Source organism: Halichondria panicea, chromosome 4 (genome assembly GCF_963675165.1).
Source record: "Halichondria panicea chromosome 4, odHalPani1.1, whole genome shotgun sequence".
NCBI classification, from domain to species: domain Eukaryota; kingdom Metazoa; phylum Porifera; class Demospongiae; order Suberitida; family Halichondriidae; genus Halichondria; species Halichondria panicea.
In genome coordinates this window covers 7,008,326-7,034,657 of record NC_087380.1, presented here as the reverse complement: position 1 = coordinate 7,034,657, position 26,332 = coordinate 7,008,326, and the positions used below count along the sequence as shown (strand labels likewise).

The window sequence follows — 26,332 nt, the reverse complement described above, 5'->3', positions numbered from 1 at the left end:
GTACATTTCTTACACTGTGAATTCACCAATAAAGTGCTCTAGATACCTGTGTTGTAAGACTCTCTACGGCTATAGTTTTTTTACAATAAATATAGTCATAGTCTAGCTGCAATAATAATGGTGCTAAAGCATAAAAATGAAATATCTTAAAGACAATCGCATTTTTGCCAACTGGATAAGTTGTACAAAATTATTGTTCATGATAAATTTTCCATTCTACAGGCTATTGAAAAGGATCTCCGTACCTCAGAAGGTCGCTTAACTGCAATGCTTAGAGAATGGCTCAAGTCCTCACACAACTCCACCTGGTCTGAGTTGGTTGCAGCCCTGAGGAGGTCAGCAATCATTAATCGTCCTGACATTGCTGCTGAGATTGAGGTCAAGTACATCAAGGGTGATGACTCCTCAATGCAGGAAAGAAAGGACACAGCAGGTGAGTGATTATATTCCATGTCTCTCGTGGGGCCAAGCAGACTGTGTATTATACGTTCTTGGAGGGAAAGGCAAGGTTTATAGGTTGTCAGACATCCTAAATTTATCAACATAAGTATTTCCATTGTGAATAGATCAGTCAAATAGGGCCAATAGATAGTCAAGCAATGAAAGGAATATGCCAGCAGCATTTAGCATGATCTGCAGAGCCCGGATTTATTACATACATGCTGGTACATGTATACCAGCATGCCTACAATGCAGTGGCGTATATAGGAAGCAATTTCTCAATGAGGGGGGCTCTAGTGTTTTGAATGGTAAAAAGTACGACTATCTATATGTCATCTCTAGCCTAGAAAGATGGGGGGGGGCTCCAGCCCCTGGAGCCCCCCCTTCCTACGCCACTGCAATGCATGCATGTTTAGATGTGCATGGCTATAGCCAACCACACCTTTTAACATTGTGCTCTACTTACATGTGTTTCCAGGGTCCCTCACACTAGGAGAGGTGAGAACTGCCTTGTTGGATGTTCGTGGTGAATGGTACTACACCCTGGGGCTTGTGTTAGGTCTACCACCCAAAACAGTAAAGGTGATTGAAAGGCATACAGTTTCCTATAACTCTTTATGACTGCATAATTGTATATCGTATTCTATACCGAGATTGCGCCCACCCTAATTGCATGCTACAAGGCAGCTACAGGTGGGATGGGCCTAATTTTAAAAACAGTAGCTTTGCTCGCAATTACTCCCACTCATTTGTATTTTCTGTCTGCGTCTAGTGTGAGGCTTGCCAGCTCTTGAAATATACAAATATACAATGAATACATCAATATATAACAATGCATAGTAATGCATGGGTAAAGTAGCTAGGTATAAAGAAGTTAGGTTGTTCCTTGTCACTGTCAGAGTCTACAACAGAGATTCAAAAACATTGTCCTTGTCTTTTATACTTGCAAAATAGGAGCACCGTATATGCTCGATCAGAAGCCGCGGTTACTAAATTTATGGCAGAGGAGGCTACAATTCGAGAGCGCCAGCTAATTCAACAATCTTTACTTTGTCATTAAAAGTTATTTTCACCTGCATAAACTCTGCCATGATAAAGTCTTTGTGAAGCACTAACAAGCTCCTACCTATAGCTACATGTATACGGCTAGCTGCTAGTATAATATGGCTTCCACGTGCAGAAATGCTAGAGTCAAGTTTACTGAGGCTACTTTTTGAGAGCGGCTACTAAATGCTGGCAAAAGAGGCTACTATTTGAGAGCGGCCTCTGATCAAGCATATATATATACATGTATCTAGCCGGCTATAATTATGTCAGAGCTAACCAGCTTACACAATAAACTGCTAAACCTTTTGTCAACTGCTCACTGACAAATGCATCACTTCCTGGTACATGGGTGTATTCTCGAGACAAATTACTCACAAGTGGGGGGTGAGCGTAATTTCGGACGTGGGCGTAATCTCAGTATAGAGTACTGTTCAAACTGTAGAAGTTAAATGATAATAATTATCGTAAGTACTATGAAATCACCAATAAAATAACTGAAGATTCTAATAATTATGTAGCCTCGTTCCCAGCCTCGTTGTCTCTAAAATAACGCTAGGTCGACAACTAGGCCTGCATGGTATTGATTGTATCTGGGCGTAGTTGGAATTCGATGGGTGTGACTGGAAACTGAATTTTAAAACATAAGATAAAAAGTTTATATCACAACGAAAATCAATACTCTTGTCTTGTCTATGTATGCTATTGGATGCCTATAGTTGTCGACCTACGTAGAGACAAATCGGCCTGGAAACAAGGCTAATAATTATGCACCGTGTAAATAAGGTGATTACGACTAACAAATATTTTTTGCCAGCTATAGTCTACGACTATATTACGGTGCTAGAGTATAAGGGTGAAATGTCCAAGCGTCGCATAATTAGAAGGTCGCCTTACTCAAAAGACAAACGAACCAACTGGAAATGTTGTACACAATTATGTTACTTAACATGTTAAATGAATTTTCACTCTATGCAGGATATTCAGAAGGACCACCATACTCCAGGAGATCGGTTCGCTACGATGCTTGGAGAATGGCTCAAGTCCTCACCCAACCCCACCTGGTCTGATCTGGTGGAAGCCCTGAGGTCACCAGACATTAACCGTCCTGACATTGCTGCTGAGATTGAGGTCAAGTACATCAAGAGTGATGACTCCTCAGTGCAGGAAAGCAAGGACACAGCAGGTGAGTAGCGTGACTAATGGCAGTGACTATAATTATAGTGGTAATGTTTAATGTGGTTGTAAAACTGGTACACTCATAGAGTGTTATGACTTGTCGAGGTTTGGCTGCCCAATAAGATGCATGCAATTTTGGAGATACCTCTGAAATACATAATCACCCGGTGTCATAAAATTTTGGGCCCCCCCATGTTTAGGCCCCCCCGGGCCTAGAATTTAAAAATTTTGGGCCCCCCAGGCCTAGAATGTTAACAGTTTAGGCCCCCCAGGGGGTCCAAACTGTTAACATTCTAGGCCCCCCTCTTCTGCTATCCTTTTCTGCACGATAGAACGAAGTCAAAGAGATATAGGTAAGGTTAGCTCTATTAGTTGACAAAGCATCAAAGAGACTGCATGCATGCAAAGACTCTGTATCAAAGTAGCAAAAATGTTTGCATTATTATTCTATCATGGAATTCAAAGTGAAGGAAGATTTACCTTTCAAGTTACTCTAGCCTCGAGTTACTCATGCTTATACCTATAAGAGTTAAATGCTTTGATGCAGCTCTGCAATGTTGGATCTGCCTGTAAGACAATCGATGTTGTTGCATAGCTATCGCCATATTTACAACTTCGTGCTTACTTTCTCAGCCAAATTTCAGGACAAAAAAGTATAAAGCACACAATTTCAGTGCAAAGACAACAATTCATATCTTCCTCCATGTTTTCCTATACATAGAAGATGTAAATTGTTGTAGGGATGCTCCAATAGCATCACTGGCTCAGCTCTCAAGTAATGTGGAATCATAAATAGAAGTCAAGAGAGAAACTGTTGTATCATGGTGGAATCACAATAGCAGTTTCCTTTCAGGACAGGGTAATCTTGGACAGTCCTGACCAATTCGGGACAGTTGGCACCTATGTGCTTCGTGCTGCATGAGGCCTGATTCATAGAATGACATGGTGCAGTGTGATGGCTGTGAGACCAGTGGTATACTACTGTACATGCATGAAATGTGTGTGTGTGAGGAGAGCTGCATTCAGTAACTGGCACTGCATAGACTGTGAAGACCATAGAAGACTGTATTGGTGTATTTTGAGAATGCACTGTCACATAATGTTACCGCTGTTGCGCTGTTAATGGGGGCCCTAAAATTTTAAGAGGGGGCCTAAAATGTTAAAATTCTAGGCCCGGGGAGGCCCAATCTCATGGGGGGCCTAATATTTTATGACACCGGTACTTACCTAGTTGACCGTATACCGTATAGCGGCCGGGTATGTTTTGAGGATATAAACTTTATATCGTTTTTCGCTGACTATATAAGCATGTACCATGGCCCACATGTTTAATCATAGATAGAGTAGAAGGGGATTGGCAACGGAAGTGGTTCACGTGATGTTTTACAATGAAGTCTATGTATAGAGCTCAGAAACAATCCGTGTTTCGCTTTCTACCCAGGGTAAGTTTACCGGGAAACTTATTGAGTCTATAATGGCTAATGCATGCGTCTCAAAGACCCCTATAACACTTAAACAAATGCCCCCTGATGGTGAGTATCATTTGGAAACGAAGAAAATACAATCTTGATTGTCATGAAGTAGCTAGTCTAACACAGAGCGATTTTTCATGCTTGTGTTAGTTTAGCTACTATGATATACGTAGCTAAGGTTGTGTCACTAAGTAGTATGCTGTGTCCCAAATGGCACAAGTATTTGATGAAGTTGATGTTTAGCAGCAGAACTGCTCGTGGACTTTTTACAGACAGCAAAAACAATTCTCATGAATTATTCATGTTTAGATCCCACGGTGGAATTAAGCCTCGATTAAAACCGCGGGGAAACACGGGTGGTACTTCAAGGGTACCTCATTTCCAATCCTCTCTACTCAATCTATGGTTTAATATCGTATGTGTCGATCCCTTGGTACGATAGTTGGCAGACTAATTCTTTCTCACTACCAATGCATGCATATCATCATCGCAAAAGCATCCCATAAAGTCACATGTGTCATCTAGTATTTGACAGTCTGCAGTTATAGCCCATATAATAGCCTGGATAGAATAGTAGAGGGATGAAAACAGAAGTATACCCTCGAAGTATATATATCATCTGTGTATCTCAGTGGTTTTAGTCGAGGCTTACTTTTAACATGGAAGGCTAACAAAGTATGCCGTCTTTAAAAAGTTCACGAGCAGTTCTGCTGTGCATACTAGACATCACTTTTCATCATAAATTTGACGCCATTTCAGCTAGCACACTACTTTGCTTGTAATTTTTGTGGGGTAAAATATTCGCTATTTTCATGGGCAAGCTAATCTCAACGAACATTTTCCCCAGTAGGCGTGGCTTACAAGAATGCATGCAATGTTGTCAAAACTCACGAAAATCACCGTTTTCAAGTTGAACGATTTTTTACCCCACGGAAATTACCCGCTATACGGTACTTAGTTACACACCTTAGCTATAATTATATCATACAATGCATGTAGAACACAAGCATGAAGAAACGCTCTGTGTACCTCTATAACTACTTCACGATTATAATTATTTCAAATTGATACTGAACATCAGGGGCCTGGCATGATTCATTATAATGAGGACACAATAAGTTTCCCAAGAGTTGTAGAAGAGATATATGCACGGGTGGTCCCTGAGCTATATACTATACTCTGACTTTACGTGAATTGCTTCCATTTCCTATACTATTCTATCTACATATAATTATGCTGCAATACACTAAAGTCTATTGAGTTGAGTTTGTTCTGTAGTCAATTATGGCCAGGCTTTATGTGATTGACAAGTGTATGCCAGGGATTTCTAGAAGCTCTTTTTAACAAGGAATCCAATAGTATTTGAATAAACTATACTTTATGGTCACATAATTATTTTCACAGGTGTATTTTGCTACGATTTCGAAGTATCTGGTAATTCTGCTAATTATCCATAGTGTTTCTATACTCGCATATAATTATTGGTTTCATTGCATTTCCAATTATGGGAGTACACGATTTTACTCATCCGCGAAAATAAGGGTATGATGACAACACACTCTATAAGCTATATATATACTTATCTGTCTTTTATCTCCTAGATCAGAGCCTCCAAGTATACAGTTTTTTCGTATTTATACAGATTTCTCTCTTTTAATACATAATTAATTACAAACAGATGGATATATATAGACACAGCTGCATGCACTGTACGTACATGTACTTGTCCTTTTGTCAGCTTACAAAATATGAACTGGCTTTAGTTTTGAGAAATGGACAGTGAAGCATCGGTAACTCTATATGCCCTATGCTGTTGCATGATGTTGCAAAGTATCAGAGATACAGCTAGATGTTGGATTAGCAAAGTAAGGTTTCAGTCAGTATCAGCACAGTTTGTAGTCTACAAAGAATAATGAGACTGACTAAGTTGCAGTTCTATAGGAGCTTTTGTCAGCTTACAAAATATAAACTGGCTTTAGTTTTGAAATGGACAGTGAAGCGTCGGTAACTCTATATGCCCTATGCTGTTGCATGATGTTGCAAAGTATCAGAGATACAGCTAGATTAGCAAAGTAAGGTTTCAGTCAGTATCAGCACAGTTTGTAGTCTACAAAAAGAATGAATAATGAGACTGACTAAGTTGCAGTTCTATAGGAGCTTTTGTCAGCTTACAAAATATAAACTGGCTTTAGTTTTGAGAAATGGACAGTGAAGCGTCGGTAACTCTATATGCCCTATGCTGTTTCAGGTTTCAGTCAGTATCAGCATAGTTTGTAGTCTACAAAAAGAATGAATAATGAGACTGACTAAGTTGCAGTTCTATAGGAGCTTATATATAGCACAAACTATAAATAAAAAATAGCTGTCTATATATAACAAGTGCATGTACACCTTATAAAACACTAGCTGCCAGTATACAGTAGTTGTTCTACTATAATTTTTATTATTCTATCAAGTTCCAACATCTGACATGCACACGCTATAAAGTCTAGTCTTGGAGACTATTTATTATCTAAACAGCATTTCATCTCATTTCCATGTTTTTGTACTCCTTTTACGTAGTATAGAGCTTATAATTATACTGAAAATCATTACGGAAAAACTTATCTTACTGAAAAAAAGTTTATACTTGGAGACTCTGCTAGGTGGTTAGTAAATCACTTACTTGTAAACCTATAATATGTACCTTTCACTTTCAGCCTCTGTTCAAGATCAGTTGAAGTACGTACACAAGCTGAACGAGTTACTGAGAGATAAAAAGAACACCATCAACCTCCGCTATCTCAAACTGTACCTAATCGGACTTTCAGGGCTTGGTAAAACAACCTTCCGAAAACGTCTGCTGGGTCACGTACTTAACCTGGCATCAATCCCACCACAAGACAGAAAACGCTGCAGCACTCTTCTTGCCGAGTGTAATCAAGTCCTGGCTGTGTCAAGTGACTCCAAATTGATTCTCAAAGCCTCCACAGATATTGACAAGGAAGCACAACTGATTTTTGCTTACTTGATTGGCTTTCAGCAAGTTCTAAATACTGCCATTTCCAAAATAGTCGAGTCTGCTGATTCAACTAATTATGATCCCATTGAGACAAAAGAAGATTCTGAAACAAATCAAGTTCCCCAGGAAGGATCAAGCCAGCCAGCCAAACCAAAAACTCCAGAAACCAAGGTCGACAAGATTATTGAAAACCTTCGAGATATTGTCAAGCGCGGCAATTACATGGAACAGTTGGTGGGCAAAGTTTTGCTCAACATCATCGACATAGGTGGACAGCCCGGCTTCATGGAGATGCTTCCATTTTTGAGCAAAGGCCCAGGGATGTTTCTCGCCTTCTTCCCTCTCGACAAAGATCTTGACGAGCTCTACGAAGTTTCCTACGAACGTGACCAAAACAAAATCACCCCCTACCAAGCAAAGTATACGATTCGAGAAACTCTCTCTCAAATTCTTTCAGCCATCAGCCATCACGTCACGGTTGATTCAGATCTTGATTCCGAGATTGCTGATAAAGTTGAACATTTCCGAGATCTTCAAGCTGTCGTGAGTCTAGTGGGCACTTACCAAGACAAGTTGGAAATTCAAGCCAAGGCAGAAGTTGTTCAGGCAAAGCTCAAGGGGGATTACCCGGGTCTTGACGAAAACACTCTGGTAGCCACAATACAGCTGATTCTGGAGGTGCAGCAAGAAGTCGAATCTGAGCAGAAGGTGGAGGAGATCTTTTTCGAATTAGAGGCAGAGGTTGGCAAGCAGCTAGAATTGGATTCCTTTTCAAAAGACCTTGTGGAACATGTGGAGCAAAAACCAAAAGCGAAGGCTACCACTGAAAAACAGCAGAAACCAACCACACCACAAGAGGATACCGAATTGCAAAGGAAATTGGAAGTTCTTGAGAGAACTCTACCTCTTGAAATCAAACACAGATTGAAACAGAGCACACCCAAAGCTATTCAACTTTTGCTCCAGATGAAGCAATATAACGAAACCCTCTCCAAGCTAGCAAGTGCAGTTGTTCAACAGTTGAGCACAGATTCTACCATTCAAGCTGAAACTGAAAAGCGTTTGCAGGCAAAACTCCAAGAGAAGCACGAAGCCTTATCCACCATTACCTCAAATTTTGGTTACGTCATCAACCACCCAGATGATAATCACTTCTTCTCTGTGGACAACTTCAATGGCACAGATGCTGACATTGATCCGATTCGCGAACACCTTCAAACAGTGTTTGACTCGTTTTTCGAAGATGCCAATCTCCGGATTCGCCCTGTACAGCTCCTTTTTGGGGTTATTCTGAGAAAAGAGTTTGAAATTGCGACGATGGAAGAGTGTATTCAGATTGGCAAAGCATTGGAGATGGATGAAGAAGAGGTGAAGTTCACCATTTGGTATTTGCACCAGTGTGTGGGGGCCCTTCTCTACTACCCTGGCATCGAGGACAAGGAGTCTTACTTCAAAAACCGTGTTATCTGCAGCCCCAATGTTGTCTTCAACAGCATCAGTCTCCTGATTGTCGAATCTCTTCTATCTCTACACTCATGTGATTGGACGTCTCAATTCACTGCCGCCGAGATCAAGAAGTGGCAAGAACTGGGGCAATTCTCGATTGCTACGATTAAACGCTGCTGTTCCAAGTCAAACAAGGCAAAAGTGAGGGAAGGTGAATTGATCCCGGTCGACAAGCTTGTGAAGTTGCTTGAGCATGTCAGTCTCCTTGCACCCATAGTTGGTAAAGGTCCCCAGCCAGTCTACTTCATGCCAGCTATCCTTGAGTGTGCCTCAAAGGAAGAGCTTTCAAATGCTCCAGCCATCGACTCCAACACACCCTCTCCAATCAAGATCACCTTCGAGTCTGGCTATGTGCCCATTGGTGTCTTCTGTGCCATGATCAGCAAGTTAGTTTCCGAGGGACAAAAAGGAATTTTGGGGCTGAAATGGAATCTGCGAGAATCTCGTGTTATGAGAAATCTGGTCTCTTTCGAAGTTGGTAGTGCCAAACACCACATCACGCTTGTAGCCCATGCCGACTGTTACGAGATTCGACTCATAAGACGTGAAGATTGCAACATGCATGATCTCTGCTCCTATGTGCTGACTACCGTCCTGTATGTGATGAGCGGAATTAGCAAGAAGAATGAGCCGATTATTGCATTAGATTGTCAGTGCCTAAAGCATCAACAAGTGGAAGACATATGTCTATGCAAGCTGGAAGACTTGTTTCGATGTGAGCACGGCCGTGTTGACAGTCTACCACCCCATCAGGAGTGCTGGTTTGCGAAGGTATAATACATGTATATACCTTTTTAGTATTTGTGAATTACATAATTAATTTGTTGTATGCTAGTTTAACGCTAGTCCAGCGAAGGCATGTGGTAGGAACATTCGACTGTATATTTAATTATTTGTCAGGCTCATGTCAGTATTGTAACAGTATTGTATAGTACATGTACATACATGTTATTTTCTTTTTCTAGGAAGTTAAGCTGGATGAGAAAGCTGTTCTTGAAGCCCTGCCATTTGCTGACCCTGATGACCTCTCCTTCAAGTGGACCAGGAAAGGCAAGAAGATGGCGGGTGGATCAGATAACGAGCTCACTGTGGACAAAGTGACGAGGGGGGATCATTGCGATGGGTTCTACACTTGTGAAGTATCGAACAAGCAGCTCTCTTTTAAAGTGCACCACTGCTTGAGATGTATCAGTAAGTATATTGACAATGGCTGTTATGATTCTAGATGTATACGGTATAATTATGTGTGCCTATAATTGCTTAATTTACCTCAATATAGAAGATAAGTTACATTTGTTTTGACTACAGTGAGTATCCATGCTCTTGCTGTTGCTACTTGTTTTGCATATAACAAACCAAGTTCCCCCTTTGTCCAGGTGAGGCCACAGCTACAGGTGGTGACATAACTCTCAAGACTGTCAAAGATGCTACTTGGGATGCTCGTGCAAAGTGGGACCACCTGGCCATTAACTTGGATGTGGACGAGGGAACTATTAAAGTGAGTATTGGACTGTGTTACGTACATACTAAGATTAGCCTGCATCGGTGCAAGTTTTACCTAAGTGCACGTCTACCGTATAGCGTGAAATATTTCAGGGGCTTAATATTCACTGTTTTCGTGTTTCCAATCCTACACGAACATTTTTCTTGCATTAGAATTATCTGCTATAATGTAATGGTGCATAGATTAAAGGCAAGACCTGGGAATGCTTCCGGTATATTATAAGCAGTCAACCGACGAAATTTGAAAATGCTTTTAGAGGCCATTTACAAAACTTAAGTGCCTCAAAAAGTTCTCACTATACGGTAATTAGAGGCTATAAAGACAATGGTTAATTATTTATACCAAGTACATTGTACCAACCGGAAAAAGTTATTGATATAATGAATTTTCACTCTACAGAGTATTAAGAAGCATTACAATACCCCGGGAGATTGCTTCACTGCAATGCTTAGAGAATGGCTCCAGTCCTCACCCAACCCCACCTGGTCTAATCTGGTTGAAGCCCTGAGGTCACCAGACATTGACCGTTCTGACATTGCTGATGAGATTGAGGACGTGTACATCAAGAGTGATGACTCATCATTACAAGAAAGCAAGGACACAGCAGGTGAGTATTGCATGACTGCATGATTACACTGACATGCATGTACACACTTTTTAATGCGGTAGTAAAACAACTGGTATATACACTCATAGGTTGTTATGACTCGTCAAGTCATTATAAGATCACTCGGTATATACTTACCTAGTAGATGGTAAGTCATGACAGTCACGGCTGTGCATGTGAAATACGTATATGATTATATAGGTATTTGCAAATTATGCATGTGTTCACTAATTGCTTAACAAAAGACTAAAATATGTTTCCCATTACATTTCTCAGTATATGCTTTTTGTTCCCAAGACAATTCTTACACAAACATGTAATTACTTGCACCCCTCCTGTCATTAGAGCCAGTCCCACACCTCCACACATAATTCTCTTTCTACGGCTAGCTTACGAGTCATCTCTCGTAATAGAGACATCTGGTTACTAGGTGGGGCTCAAAAATGACTGCATTTAGTATAAGCGCATCCTCAAATTAATATAAGCGCATATAGATCGAGCTCTGTTATTGACCCATTAAGGCAACGCTAATAATCGTTTCTACAGTAGTGTATATGCATACGTTGATGGTTTTGTTGGTAGTGTTCATATTCAATATATCAATGCATTAAAGTGTGTTATCTGACTTTTCATTAATACTGTAGGATCATGTGCTCAACCAGTGAGTACAGCTCTTCAACAGCTGATGGACAAATATCAGCTCACTACTTTACAAATCAACCGTGAAATCCAACAGAAAAACATACCATATTTGGCGGTCCACTTTGACAATGTGGAGTTCTATATTTATCTACTAGAGCTAACCCCTGGCGAGCAAAGTGATGTAAGGTTGAAAAGAACTGAAAGTAACCACCTAGCTATGACCGAGTGTTTAACCATCTGGAAAAGAAAGAAGCCCTCACAAGCGACATTCAGAGCTCTTTTGGAGATGTTAGTAATGCTAAAAAAAGAGGAGATTGCTGCTGAAGTATGTCAATGCATGAAGGTGAGTGTTTGTGTGTGCCCTTTAATTTGTGTGTGTCAAGCTACCGTATAGCGGGTAATATCTGGGGGTCAAAACATTCGTGCATGGTTGAGCAATATCAATTTTACTTTGTGTTTTATAGTTATGCCCATATAATTATTAGTCTTTAATCATTCGGTGTGCATGTACACTTTGTGTGTCATAGGGGCTAGACATAGTGTGTCTAGCCCCTAATGGCTAACAGCAAGAGTATGATATAGAGAGAGTATCGAACGTAGGCATACTGTACATCAGATGTATGCGGAGAGTAACGTGACTTCCTGTATCTGTCATGGGCTTGGAATTTGCACACTGACCAATCCAAGCGTGGGTGATGTAATCTATCAACCGATCCAAGTGTGGGTGATGTAATCTACTTTCTTGATAGATTACATCACCCACACTTGGATTGGTCAGTGTGCAAATTCCAAGCTTGTGACAGATACGGGAAGTCACGTTACTCTCCGCATACATCTGATGTACAGTATGCCTACGTTCGATACTCTCTTCTCTATCATATACTCTTGGTAACTGGTAACTAAGCAATTTCATGTCCCACACCCACCATGCAGTCTTAGCTTACTGATTATAACCACCTACTCATTCTTTATTGCCTCCATGCACAGGCGCTGTCAAGTCTGTGAACTCTACAGTGACTTTGTATTGTTTGTCTCTTCTGTTAATATTTAATACAGATCAATTTTATGTCCTCAATTTTTGCAGCTATTGTAATTTATGCGCTTGTATAACATTGTAGAGTACCTCAGTATTGATCATGTTCCATCTCAATTAGATTTTCAAAGATGAAACAAACAGTTTGAACAACAATTATATTAAGTGTTCTATTGTGGTTTGAAATAATTAACTTATAAGCAGAAGGCATACATTTGCTACAATTGCAAGGTAGTGTAGTTCTCTTGGCAAACAGATCAGCTGGTGGTTGAGTAGCTCTTTATCTTTCTCGCTTTCTTTGTGCTCTGGTTGGCTGTATAAGCTTCCTCTTACGACTACGGACGGCAGAGACATAGTGGGCAGAGTCTGCTGAGGTGCACGTGGGGAAGGTATTTCACAATGGTTTTAGAAGGATTTTTTTGCTGGTTTAGGGGTAGCGATGTTTTTTTTTCTCAGTCTTCTTGTTTGGGGGTTACTTCGGAATTAGTTGTAGGGGTCATTGTGGGGGTACGGTTGACTTTGTGACTTGTGATGGAGAGGGGCAACAAAGATCCTTAGCACATTGATTCCCACCATTATGTGTGGTGGAGGGAGGCCTTTACAGTGTATTGAGTTCGATTTTAGGATTCCATAGGCTTTGAGTGATGGGAGGCTCCGGGTGTGATTCTTAGGGGAAGTGGATGATTGTGCTTGTCTGTACATCTTCAGAATTCATTAAGCTTTCAGATGCTCTGTGTGAATAGAGGTGCATGTGAATTCTGACAAATATTTGCAAGTACGCAAAGTAAGGGTATCCAAAGTTAGCTGTTGAGCTGTTGACACACCCAGTTCTCCCTCAAAAGGATGCATGGGATAGAGAGCTCTCTATAATTATAGGTCTAGGAACTAATCCAAACTCAAGTTAATAAGCATGAGGTTCTACAGTACACAAACATTATTCTCTTTTCCTGACACGGCCACTGCCCACTCTTCATCGTGATCACTCGCCATAGAAACAGGTGGCATCACAAAACATGTCACCACCTGTAGGATAGAGTGAGTGAATAATTGGAATGGTGGAACACAATCTAATTAATGTGTAATTGTATTTCTCAATGGGGATAATAAATAAATACATGTTCAAAACAATCATAAGCCACATACTAACGCTTCCCTATAGTGACCAGAAAAAGTAGTCAGTATAGCATCTCCTCAACCACATCCCACAGACATAGTCGCTTGTATGAGCCCCCACGTGGTCACCTGATACGATGTTAAGGAGGGAAAGTTTACACTTTCTACATAGCTTAGGAGGAGCTCAGCTCTTGTGATATTGCAAGCCATGGACAAAAATGTGCATCATAATAATAATAGCAAACATAATTATTATACATAAATTATCATACCACATTGCTTAAGTATTAGTTAGACCAGCTGGATAGTAAACCTGAGGGAGTGTAGTGGCTGAGGCAAGTCACTAATTGACCGAGGCACATGGTCTATCTCACTTAGAAAATGCATTTTTGTGGGTACTAGTTAGAGCCCTGCTAGCAGGTTTCTTAGTTGGATAGACACCTCATTAGCAGTAGCCACTTCAAAGCTTGAATATGCAAATTTTTTCTAACTTACAGTAGACTCTCGTTAATTCGGACGTACAGTGCAGTTTGGCTGGAATAGCGAGTTGGTCGCATTAATTTCAGAAAATAGCTGCAGCTTATAAAAACAACCCTACCTCGAATATAACTAATTTTGCGGTTCTGTCTATATATATAGAGGATTTTGTTAGATCCTCTATTTAAGTGTAATCCAATTTTATTTACCAAACCACACCAAACGTCATAATTCTAGCTTTAGTACCTGCCAGTATACGAAATAGCGAGTGGCCGCATTTTAGGGCGAGTTTTGTGCAGCAAACATCAAGCTAGCAATCCGTGCCAAACCATTTATCGAGATGGCTGTACTTCAGAGAGCCGGAATAGTGAGAGTCTACTGTATAACATAATTATCTCCATCGCTAATTATGTCAATGCTATTAGCCACGCCCACCTGCACATGAGTCCCTCCTTGTTCCCGGGCATACTGAACCGATGAGTGTAGTGAGTGGAGTTACTGCAGAGGTGAGGGGGCGGGGTAACGAGTTAAAGCATCTCTTCCACTCTACCATCCTCCTGCACATACTATCCTCCTGCACAAGTTATTGACAAGAGAGTTATAAATTGAAGGTAATTGTTGACATTTAATCTGCCAGTACTATATAGCTAAGAACATGTCACTTAAGAAGAGTACATGCTATGGTGAAACTGAATGTCTGTGGCCATTGAGTCTAAAAAGGTCAAAAGTGGATTCTATCTCGAGGTAGGCAGTAATTTAGTTTCCATCAAACATTTCACCATCGATTTTAACTTCTTAGAAATGATACATGACTCAAAAATCCTCACATTGCAGTTGTCCCCTGCATGCAGTACAGCATCAAACCGTTCTTTAGCAACATTGTCAATGAGCCAGGGGAGTGAGCGAGCATTCTCCAGTCCAAAGTTACCATAGAATGTCGGCCAGCGTAGGGGGAGAGGTTTGGTCTCCCAGGGTTCTCAGAGTGAGCACCTGACTCAAGTTGGCAGGGGAGCCACATCTGTAGTCTTTAGGGGGCTCGGTTAATACTGTACGTGGAGCCATTGTACACCTGTGGTAAAGAGCGCAGTGGGTACAGTGAGTTGCTATAGACACATAAAAGTATGTACTTTGACAACGTGCTATATAAGGACAGTTATAAATTATTAGTGTGTGATAATAATTAAGGGAGGTCTAACTTATAACAGAGTGTTGAAAGCGTATTTCCTGTAGGAACGTTGTTGAGTGGTCTTTGTCATAATAGAATGATTGGTACATCACTAGAGGTGATGTCTTTGGAGGGACCAAATGAACAATAGTGCAACACTCACCGTACTTTGCTAGTGGAACCAGATTGCTGAGAGTGGTCCTGTGAATGAAGTGAGTCACGTCTCCCACTACAAACTTTGTGGTATCTCCCGTCACAGTCTTGGACAGGTCCGTCTTGTCGCTATGGATACCATACTGCACTTGTGAGGTCTGGTTGAAGGTCACCCATGTAACCACGATTCCTGAATACGAATTTATGTATTTCTTAGCAAATTAATAATTATGTCTCTAACAACAACATCCTGTTTTTACATTTAATAGCGATGATTGGAAGCATGAACCTAAAGCATGATGTAGACTCAGCTCTTGCTAGTTGATCACATAAGATGAGACACTTACAAGTTGCAGCAATGGCTATTTGCTCAGGCTATGTGAACTCACTCATACCCAGCCTTAGAGCAGTGGTACCGTTACACATGGTGCAATATGCAACACTGGCAATGATGGCAAGAAGGACACTAGAAGGACGCTCCTAAGAGGCCATACAATGTTAGTATAAGAGCTAGCTACGCCCAACCTAGCCCACAGCCCTACTTCCGCAGTGGTCAGTGGACCTACATACATGACATCGACAGGAGCTGCATGATGGCCTTGAGAGTAAAAGAAATAAGTGCAAGCATTGATCAGGACAGAAGTTCCCTAGTCTTTGGCTGTCTCTATAATATGGTTGTTTCCTTTGAAGGTATCTACATCTATAGCTAGAGGTATAGATCTAAATCTAGCAATGATGAATCTAGTGTTCCTGCCATGCCATATTATTAATATACTGAAGGTCCCCCATAAATGAGTCCCTCGAACTATCTATGGCAGAATGCCCTGCTATAGGCAGCCCCCCCTCCACTGACTCAAGCTGCCATGGCCGGTTAGTAAGGGTGGGTGGGCTGTTTCCTGTACTGGGGGAGCTATTTATTGCTGCCGCATATAGTCGATTTATGGGGAGCTATTTACGGCGTGACAAATCACAAATCTCTGAGATTAAGATGAAATTGCCTCTTCCCAGGCCGACATTTTAGTTGAATAATTAAAATGGCCTGCTAATGCTTGCATTGACTTGTGTTTCCATATAGGGGAGGAGAGACAGACGAGACAGACGACCACAGAGAGACCGCTACTACCACCTGACCTTACTAGCCCTACTGTCTATACTATGAACTGGGATGAGGTGAGCAGTTGTGTGAATTATGTATGAATATTGTCTATAGCTTATAACCTCAAAACTGATGTAATGGCATTTAATAGCGTAGTACTACGTGTGACTATAATGTGTGTACATGTTTAGGTTTACTGTAGTCAAAAGGATTAAGTACTGCATTTGATATTGTCACTCTTCTCTTTAAATACAGGAGGAGTTAGTGTTTCCACTGAAGGAACTCAGCGGTACCCAATCACTCAAGCTTGACTTGTACTGCCATCGATTAACAGGGAGAAAGGAGTGAGATTAAATACGAAATGAGAATGTTTGATATTGCTTGGTAACTAGTACGTATACATGTATTAGTCGTATTAATTATCCAGTTTACATTTGACCACAATTTTTATGTGTCTACAGGTTTGTTGGTACGGGTACATTGGATATCTCTCTCGGTCTTCTCATAAATGGCAGATACCAATCCCCAACACTCTCTTTAAAGAACAAGGAGAGAGAGTCACTGGAGGTGATTCATTCATTATGTCTCACAGTGCATGCATACTGGTGTTGGTATACAATTTGGAGCTGGCCGTGCCGATAATAGCATGCTCTGATACTCCTGAGTAGCTGTTCCATCATCAAAATTAATATGCTGATTATACCTTAAGGTGACATATTTGATGCGGGTATTAATTTAATTTCTGCGATTTCTGCGAATGAGAGTAAAATCGCAAAAATGTGTACTCGGAAATTAGAAACGCTATGAATAACATTAATTTTATAACTTGAGCAGAATAAAAATAATGAGCTAAACAGTGAATTCGCAGACAAATATCTACCTGTGAACATTATGACAAGGTATCATTCTGTTGTAATAGTCAAACACTACGCAATCATTTAATTTCGCTGATCGTACGTACATGATAATGCAATTCTGTTGTAGTCACATGATCTCAGACACTTGTGTATTACCCCCCTCCAGAGTACAGTCAGTGTGACAGTGGAGTACGATCCCACTAGCAGTCCTGCCGAGGAGATACATGATGGTACTGTATACACATGCACAGACTGCACATGCAAGTAAAATAAGCGCTATCAGGGTGTCATACAGGATTTGAAGTAGAGGGGGCATGCTTTTGATAAGTAACCAGAAAATGTTTGCTAAAAAAAGGTCAACCGTTATTTCAATACCAGAGGGGGGGTTCCCTCCTGTATGACACCCTGGCTATTACTTTGAGTATGACCAATATTACGTATGTACTATGTTGTAGTGTGGAGTTGTCTGCACTTATAATAAGCAATGTTTCACTTTATCAGTAACTTTCTTCAGAGTAGACATAATTATATACATGTACCGTACCCTCGCGAAAATAAGCCCATCTTGAATAAACGCCCATCCCCTCTTTTGCTTCGAAGTTCTTGCACGAGGGTATTTTCACTCGATTATAAGCTCACCCAGAGTGAAGAGTTGAGCATGCGCAGTAGCTAAATGCCACATGTTCACTATTGAAGAAAGGAAGTTTTAGGTATAGCTTACTACCGTATAGCGGGTACTTTTCGGGGGACAAAATATTCGTGGTTCAGCAATATTGAGATATTTCGTGGGTAATATTTTCTTGGTTGGAGCTTGCACTGCAGGTAAAGGTAGGCAAGGTCGCTTCATTCGTGGGTAAAATATTTGTGGTCAGACCTCCAACCACGAAAACCACGAATATTTTGCCCCACGAAAATTACACGCTATACGGTATTAGACTATACTAGCTTGCTGGACCAAGATCAGACACATAACTCTGTATGGATCTGTTTGCCCTTGAAGATGTATATGCAGGGAACAAGTAGTCCTATTAAATATGCAGAGAAAGGAAAACACAAAGTCCAAGAAAGTTAGGCCAATTTTGCAGGCTACCTTGCCTTGGTGTTCTGAAACAGAATACCTGATAGCTCATAGCTGCTCTGTAGGAGTATGACCTACCATCCTTCGGGAAGTTTCTGCTACATCTGAATCGACACAAGTAACGAATAGAGTCAGAGTCCACTTCTTTATGTTCATTCTCTTCTCATGCTTTAATCATATACTCGTGCATTAGTTTATAACATTGTTGTTGTCAATGAAATGTTCATACTGTGTAAATACAATAAATTAATAAAGAATTGTCATAGAGCAAAGTGTAAACCTCGATTTGAGGCCGCGGGTGGGCGTATATTTGAATGAAAACTCGCAGGTCGAGATTAAACCCCCAGTCCCCTAATAAGCCTAAACTTCTTGCAGAAAAGAGTGGGCGTATTTTCGCGAGGGTACGGTGATATTAATACATATTGTATTGTGTCATAGTTCAATCTCAATCAATTAATGTTGTGTGGATGTCATTGCTTGTCATGTGTTTCCAGGGTCCCTCACACTAGGAGAGGCGAGAGCTGCCTTGTTGGGTGTTCGTGCTGAATGGTACTGGCTGGGGCGTGTGTTGGGTCTACCACTAGGAACATTACATGTGATTGAAGGGCATGCAGTTTCCTAGCACTCTATGGTTTCATGAACAATTAGTCACGGTCACCATGCATTTTACACGATATAAACTCTGATACCAGTATAAACATAATACATGTGTTAGAATATTCAGATACCAGTGTTTTTATAATCCCTGCATGTACCGCGTAAATTGTATATAAGGTGATCGTGACTAATTTCCAGCTTGACTATGACTATAATTATGTACGTAAAAACAATAATAATGATGCTAAAGGAAATATGTCTGAGCGTCACATAATTAGAGGATTGCCTAAATTAATTTTTTTGAACTATCAACGAAAAATTATTGTTACTTAATTAACATGAATTTCACTCTATACAGGCTATTGGGAGGGACAATGCCAGGGAAGATTACTTCACTACAATGCTTAGAGAATGGCTCCAGTCCTCACCCCACTCCACCTGGTTTGAGCTGGTTGAAGCCCTGAGGTCACCGCTAGTTAACCATCCTGACATTGCTGCTGAGATTGAGGACAAGTACATCAAGAGTGATGACTCCTCAGTGCAGGAAAGCAAGGACACAGCAGGTGAGTAGCGTGACTAATGGCAGTGACTATAATTATAGTGGTAATGTTTAATGCGGTAGTAAAACTGGTACACTCATAAGCTAGATTGCGCATGCGCAGAAGTCTATTCTACTGACAGCCCCTCCTCTTTTCAGTTTTCCATTTTGTCCGGATTTGCGAGGTTTCGGACTAAAGGGGTCCGGATTAGCGAGGTTCTACTGTACTTTCATTTGCATAAGAGAATTCGAGACAACTGCTCAGTTAGCTAGACCATTACTGATAGCTAGATTACTCTCATGGTTGTCAGGAAGGCCAGGGGGTGCTCAAGCCTCCAAAGCCCCTCGTTAGGCACACCACTGATAGAGCATCATACGAAAATTAATTATTCTACCACGATACGTTCAACGTCACTATCCTGAGCTGTACGAATACTTAAAATACGAAATTGGGCAGTTTATACAAAAATGTACACCAAACAAAACTTCCCCGCTATACGATATACGTTATTATGTGTAAAGTTTTATTAATCATGCATTGTTTTCTGCAGAAAGAGAGCAGCCGCAACAGGGTCGAGTTCAACCTCTTAATAGTAAGTTCTACACTACATGATGCATCGATTGGTGGATTATACCTTAATTCCATGGTGTGATTTAAGCCCGCTGCGGTATCCAATCTCAAACCTTGAGGCTGGATACTCAGAAGTGACATCATTCTGTAGCTAAGCCTAAGTCGGCGATGCGTCAGGCTATAGGAATTTTACAACACTAGAAAGCACCACGGGTGCTGATGCCTCGGTGGTGGCACCAAACATAAAGCAAAAAATGGGAAATGACTGACCATGATCGTTGATCGATACCAAAAGTTCGAAGTCCATAAAATTAATGGCTGCATGAAACAGCTAAGTGCAGTTTGCAGCTATTTTCACTCTTACCCTGCACTAGAACGCTAGCTATTGGTAGCTGCAAGAGTGAGAACTCAGCCAGAGCTGGCAAGACTCTGCTAATGCAGCCATTTTAAACTTGGATTTTTGGCATCTATCCTTTTTAACAACAATTATGGTCGATCATTACCCACTCTTTGAGTTTCTCTGTGATTCTGGATTCTGCCTTACAATTAATGCATGCAGCAAAATTGCAAAATTGTTCATAATTATAATGTGTGTCAGTATAAAACTATTGCTAATAACTAGTAGCTTTATGTTATGTAGCTTTGACACCTCCACCGAGGCACCAGCACCCGCGGTGCTTTCATTATATACATGTAATGTACATTGTATTGTGTCATGGTTCGATCGGTTACCTACTGTATAAATGTGGATGTCAATGGTTGTCATGTGTTTCTATGCAGGGTCCCTCACACTAGGAGAAGCGAGAGCTGTCTTGTGGGACGTTCGTGTTAATTGGTTCAACCTGGGGCTTGCGCTGGGTCTACCACACAGAACACTACAGGTGATTGAAGGGCATGCAGTTTCCTAGCACTCTCTATGGTTTCATGAACAATTAGTCACTTTATTTACAATTTACACAGTACAGAGAGTCTTACAACACCGGTATTCAGATACCGGTGTTGTAAGACTCTCTGTACCGTGTAAATTGTAAATAAGGTGACCGTGTAATTTTCCAGCTAGAATGACTATATAATTATGTACAAAACAATAATAATGGTGCTAAAGTATAAAGATGAAATGTCCAAGCGTCGCATATTTAAAGATTTCCTTCATTAATTTTTTTAAAACTTCCAACCGCTTAACATGTTAACGTTAATGTTCACTCTATACAGGCTATTGATAAGGACCACCGTGCCTCAGAAGATTGCTTCACTGCAATGCTTGGAAAATGGCTCCAGTCCTCACCCAACCCCACCTGGTCTGAGCTGGTTAAAGCCCTGAGGTCACCAAGTTTTAACCGTCCTGACATTGCTGATGAGATTGAGGACAAGTACATCAAGAATGATGACTCCTCAGTGCAGGAAAGCAAGGACACAGCAGGTGAGTAGCGTGACTAATGGCAGTGACTATAATTATAGTGGTAATGTTTAATGTGGTAGTAAAACTGGTACACTCATAGAGTGTTATGACTTGTCGAGGTTTGGCTGCCCTATAAGATGCATGCAATTTTTGGAGAGACCTCTGATCACTCAGTACTTACCTAGTTGATCACATACCGTATAGCGGGTATATTTCAAGGGTATACACTTTATTGTTTTTCGCTGACTAAGCATGTACTGCGAACATACATGTATATACCTTAATACAGGCTTCTCCAGAGGAGGTACGACATAGGTTGACCTTTTGCTAACGAGTTACTCCCATATTGCATTCCTGCAGCATGACAGGATGTCACGCCCACATGATATTGTTGACTCAGGCAGGTATTTTATGCACCGTCAGCGCTATTTTACTTTTCTTTGTGTTTATCTCTTCTGGAGTCTCTCCAAGAGGCATTTTCTACTAGTTTATCAATCTTAGTATCTACTATAAGTGTTACATTAAGACAGGAGCCATAGAAAGCGCAACAAACTCTTACACTGTAAGTTCATAGCTCATTTCTTCAACTATGAGTATGCTATTCATTTTCTTATGTATAGCTAGGCATTATTTATAACTTCTGTGGAGTACTATGATCGTTTGTAGTCTTTTAGCTAGCTAGGAAAGCAATTTTTGGTGTTGTGCTTCCGTATATTCTCTTCTTTCTCCGTACACTCACAATTCCTCCGTGAAACTTGATGATAAATTATGACGCGAGGCCACACCTCTTATAGGGTGTTACATCCTGTCATGCTGCAGGAATGCAATACGGGAGTAACTCATTAGCAAAAAGGTCAACCTATGTCGTACCTCCTCTGAGGCTTCTCTAGTCACGATTTCTTGGATTACAATGCAAAATAAAGCTGCGTTCTCGAGTTATGGCTACTTTGAAGGCTGTTGGAAACTATTCACACTCTTGCGTAGCAAAATATGTTGCCTATTCTACTTAGTAGTTAGGTTCTTGGATTACAATGCAAAATAAAGCTGCGTTCTCGAGTTATGGCTACTTTGAAGGCTGTTGGAAACTATTCACACTCTTGCGTAGCAAAATATGTTGCCTATTCTACTTAGTAGTTATAGGTCTGCACTAAAACGCTATAGCTATTGGTAGCTGCAAGAATGAGAAAAGAGCTACAAAGTCACACTGTTTCCATTAATTTTAGGTTTTCATTAATAATTATGGACTTTGAACTTTCGGCATCCTTTTCAACATGATTTCCACTCTTTTTTTGCTCTTCCCTGCATGTAATGAACTGTACATGTGTGTACTGTATAGCAGGCAATTTTCATGGCGCAAAATATTTATGGTTTTCGTGGTTTAACCTCTGACCACAAATATTTTATGAAGCGACCTTGCCTACCTTTACCTGCAGTGCAAACAGCAAACACAAAAGTATTATCCATGAAGTGACTAAATATTGCTTAACCACAAATATTTTGCCCCCTCCCCCCCTGAAATTATCCGCTATTATTTAACTATACTACTGTAGCTTCATTACCATAAAGCTTTGGCGCCTCCACCGAGGCATCAGCACCCGCGGTGCTTTCATTAATAAATCACTTGTAAACTTATAATATGTATACCTTTCACTTTCAGCCTCTGTTGAAGAGCAGTTGAAATACGAACACAAGCTGAACGAGTTGCTGACAGATAAGAAGAACACCATCAACCTTCGCTACCTTAAACTGTACCTAATCGGCCTTTCAGGGCTCGGCAAAACAACTTTCCGAAAACGTCTGCTAGGTCATATACTTAACCTGGCATCAATCCCACCACAAGACAGAGAACGCTGTAGCACTCTTCTTGCCGAGTGTAATCAAGTCCTGGCTGTGTCAAGTGACTCCAAATTGATTCTCAAAGCCTCCACAGATATTGACAATGAAACACAACTGATTTTCGCTTACTTGATTGGCCTTCAGCAAGTTCTAAATGCTGCCATTTCCAAAGCAGTCGAATCTGCTGATCCAACAAATGATCCCATTGATGATTTAAAGCTAAAAGAAGATATTCATCCCACAGATAAAGTGGATTCAAGCAAAAAGCATGGAAGCAAACAACCCAAATCACAGACTCTAGAAACCAATGTTGACACAAACGAAGCTCAGCCCACAGAGGCAAGTACAAAGCAAGTTCCCCAGGAAGAAGCAAGCAAGCCAGCCAAACCAAAGGCTCCAGAAACCAAGGTCCACAAGATCATTGAAAACCTTCGAAATATTGTCAAGCGAGGCAATTACATGGAACAGTTGTTGGGCAAAGCTTTGCTCAACATCATCGACATAGGTGGACAGCCTGCCTTTTTAGAGATGCTTCCATTTTTGAGCAAGGGCCCGGGGATGTTTCTCGCTTTCTTCCCTCTCGATAAAGATCTCGACGAGCTTTATGAAGTTTCTTACGAACGTGACCAAGACAAAATCACCCCCTACCAAGCAAAGTATACGATTCGAGAGACCCTCTCCCAAATTCTTTCAGCCATCAGCCATGACGTCACAGTTGATTCGGATCTTGATTCCGAGATTGCCGATAAAGTTGAACATTTCCGAAATCTTCAGGCTGTCGTGAGTCTAGTGGGCACTTACCAAGACAAGTTAGAAATTCAAGCCAAGACAGAAGTCGTTCAGGCAAAACTCAAGGGGAATTACCCGGGTCTTGACGAAAGCACCCTGGGAGCCGCAATACAGCTGATTCTGGAGGTGCAGCAAGAAGTTGAATCTGAGCAGAAGGTGGAGGAGATATTTTCCGAATTAGAGGCAGAGGTTGGCAAGCAGCTAGAATTGGATTCATTTTCAAAAAACCTAGTGGAACATGTGGAGCAAAAAGCAAAGGCGAAGGCTACCACTGAAAAACAACAGAAACCACCCACACCACAAGAGGATACCGAATTGCAAAGCAAAGTGGAAGTTCTCGAGAAAGCTCTACCTCCTGAAATCAAAAACAGATTCACAACCAATATTCAACTTCTGCTCCAGATGAAGCAATGTAACGAAACCCTCTCCAAGCTAGCAAGTGCAGTTGATCAGTTGAGCACAGATTCTACCATTCAAGCCGAAACTGAAAAGCGTTTGCAGGAAAAACTCCAAGAGAAGCACGAAGCCTTATCCACCATTACTTCACATTTTGGTGATGTCATCAGCCACCCAGATGACAGTCACTTCTTCTCTGTGGACAACTTCAATGGCACAGATGCTGACATTGATCCGATTCGTGAACACCTTCAAACAGTATTTGACACTTTTTTTGAAGATGCCAATCTCCGGATTCGCCCTGTACAGCTCCTTTTTGGGGTTATTCTGAGAAAAGAATTTGAAATTGCGACGATGGAAGAGTGTATTCAGATTGGCAAAGCATTGCAGATGGATGAAGAGGAGGTGAAGTTCACCATTTGGTATTTGCACCAGTGTGTGGGGGCCCTTCTCTATTACCCTGATATCGAGGACAAGGAGTCTTACTTCAAAAACCGTGTCATCTGCAGCCCCAATGTTGTCTTCAACAGCATCAGTCTCCTGATTGTCGAATCTCTTCTATCTCTACACTCGACTGATAGGAAGTGTCGTTTCACTGCTGCCGAGATCAAGAGGTGGCAAGAACTGGGGGAATTCTCGATTGCTACGATTAAACGCTGCTGTTCTAGTTTGAACAAGGCAAAAGTGAAGGAAGGTGATTTGATCCCGGTCGACAAGCTTGTGAAGTTGCTTGAGCATGTCAGTCTCCTTGCACCCATAGTTGGTAAAGGTCCCCAGCCAGTCTACTTCATGCCAGCTATCCTCGAGTGTGCCTCAAAAGAAGAGCTTTCAAATGCTCCTGCCATCGACTCCAACACACCCTCTCCAATCAAGATCACCTTCGAGTCTGGCTATGTGCCCATTGGTGTCTTCTGTGCCATGATCAGCAAGTTGGTTTCCGAGGGACAAAAAATAATTTTGGGGCTGAAATGGAATATGCGAGAATCTCGTGTCAAGAGAAATCTAGTTTCTTTCAATGTCAATAGTGCCGAACACCACATCACGCTGGTAGCCCACGCCGACTGTTACGAGATTCGAATCACCAGAAAATATGATTGTGACATGCATGATCTCTGCTCCTATGTGCTGACTACCGTCCTGTATGTGATGAGCGGAATTAGCAAGAAGATCGAGCCGATTATTGCATTCGATTGTCAGTGCCCAAAGCATCAAAACGCTGAAGAAATGAGTTTGTGCCAGTTGATGGAGGGTCACAGTCCTTTCTTTCAGTGTGGGGGTGATCGTGTTTCTCTGCCACCACATCAGGAATGTTGGTTTGGAAAGGTATGATACAATTACGATACGAACATTATTTTTAGCTTAGTATTATCAAGGACGTACCTCTTCTCTTCAGCCCCCCTTGGTATTATGTATTAGCAAATGTATACAGAGCATGAGAAGATTGCCTTTTATGTCATGTGGGTTATACCGTATAGCTGGTAATTTTCGTGGAGTAAAAATTTCGTTTATCTGGAAAACGGTGGTTTCGTGAGTAAAAATTTCGTTTAGTCTCGTGGCTGCACTGCATTCATACGTTCCGGTAAGCCACGCCTACATTAACATTTCGTGGAGGTCAGCTTGCCCACGAAAATAACAAATTTTTTACCCCACGAAAATTACCTGCTATACGGTATACATGTTCAATGTGTTGTGAATCACCTCTTCTCTTCAGCCCTTGGTATTATGTATTAGCAAATGTATACTGAGCATGAAAGAATGTCTTTTATGTCATGTGGGTTATATGTTCAATGTGTTGAATCAGATCATTTCCCAGGAAGTTAAGTTGAATGAGGAAGCTG

At 41.1% G+C, this 26,332-nt stretch overlaps 2 protein-coding genes and 1 long non-coding RNA gene across 5 annotated transcripts in view; 2 read left to right on the top strand and 1 right to left on the bottom strand.

Annotated features, from left to right (window-relative positions):
* LOC135335599 (uncharacterized) overlaps positions 1-26,332 on the top strand; it is a 106,798-nt gene that overhangs the window by 3,402 nt on the left and 77,064 nt on the right. The window contains exons 9-15 of the mRNA XM_064531137.1: positions 223-433; positions 920-1,023; positions 2,464-2,616; positions 19,474-19,528; positions 20,055-20,096; positions 20,855-20,955; positions 21,287-21,494. Coding sequence (XP_064387207.1) covers positions 223-433; positions 920-1,023; positions 2,464-2,616; positions 19,474-19,528; positions 20,055-20,096; positions 20,855-20,955; positions 21,287-21,494 — 874 coding nt within the window. The remainder of the gene's footprint in view (positions 1-222; positions 434-919; positions 1,024-2,463; positions 2,617-19,473; positions 19,529-20,054; positions 20,097-20,854; positions 20,956-21,286; positions 21,495-26,332) is intronic.
* On the bottom strand, positions 12,603-15,776 carry LOC135335611 (uncharacterized). 3 transcript variants are annotated; one of them, XR_010394565.1, is made up of 5 exons: positions 15,348-15,776; positions 14,847-15,088; positions 14,455-14,593; positions 13,363-13,452; positions 12,603-13,160 (listed from the first exon to the last, which is right to left on the bottom strand). It is a non-coding gene; the product is annotated as an uncharacterized LOC135335611 (long non-coding RNA). The 3 variants fall into 3 exon arrangements; XR_010394567.1 differs by having other exon boundaries at positions 13,417-13,452; XR_010394566.1 differs by lacking the exons at positions 12,603-13,160; positions 13,363-13,452 and adding an exon at positions 13,491-13,671 and having other exon boundaries at positions 15,348-15,775.
* On the top strand, positions 15,900-19,359 carry LOC135335608 (uncharacterized). Its single transcript, XM_064531164.1, has 6 exons — positions 15,900-16,027; positions 16,413-16,507; positions 16,689-16,777; positions 16,895-17,000; positions 17,457-17,520; positions 18,863-19,359. Exons 1-6 carry the CDS (start codon positions 15,928-15,930, stop codon positions 18,988-18,990), a joined length of 582 nt encoding a protein of 193 aa, XP_064387234.1. The 5' UTR covers positions 15,900-15,927; the 3' UTR covers positions 18,991-19,359.

What these genes read in the sequence shown, in the direction of transcription:
- LOC135335608 (XM_064531164.1), top strand. Translation starts at nt 15,928, where the DNA reads ATGATGGCCTTGAGAGTAAAAGAAATAAGTGCAAGCATTGATCAGGAC. An exon ending in ATACTATGAACTGGGATGAG is followed by an intron (nt 16,508 to 16,688) that starts GTGAGCAGTTGT and finishes CTTTAAATACAG; the next exon opens with GAGGAGTTAGTGTTTCCACT. An exon ending in CGATTAACAGGGAGAAAGGA is followed by an intron (nt 16,778 to 16,894) that starts GTGAGATTAAAT and finishes ATGTGTCTACAG; the next exon opens with GTTTGTTGGTACGGGTACAT.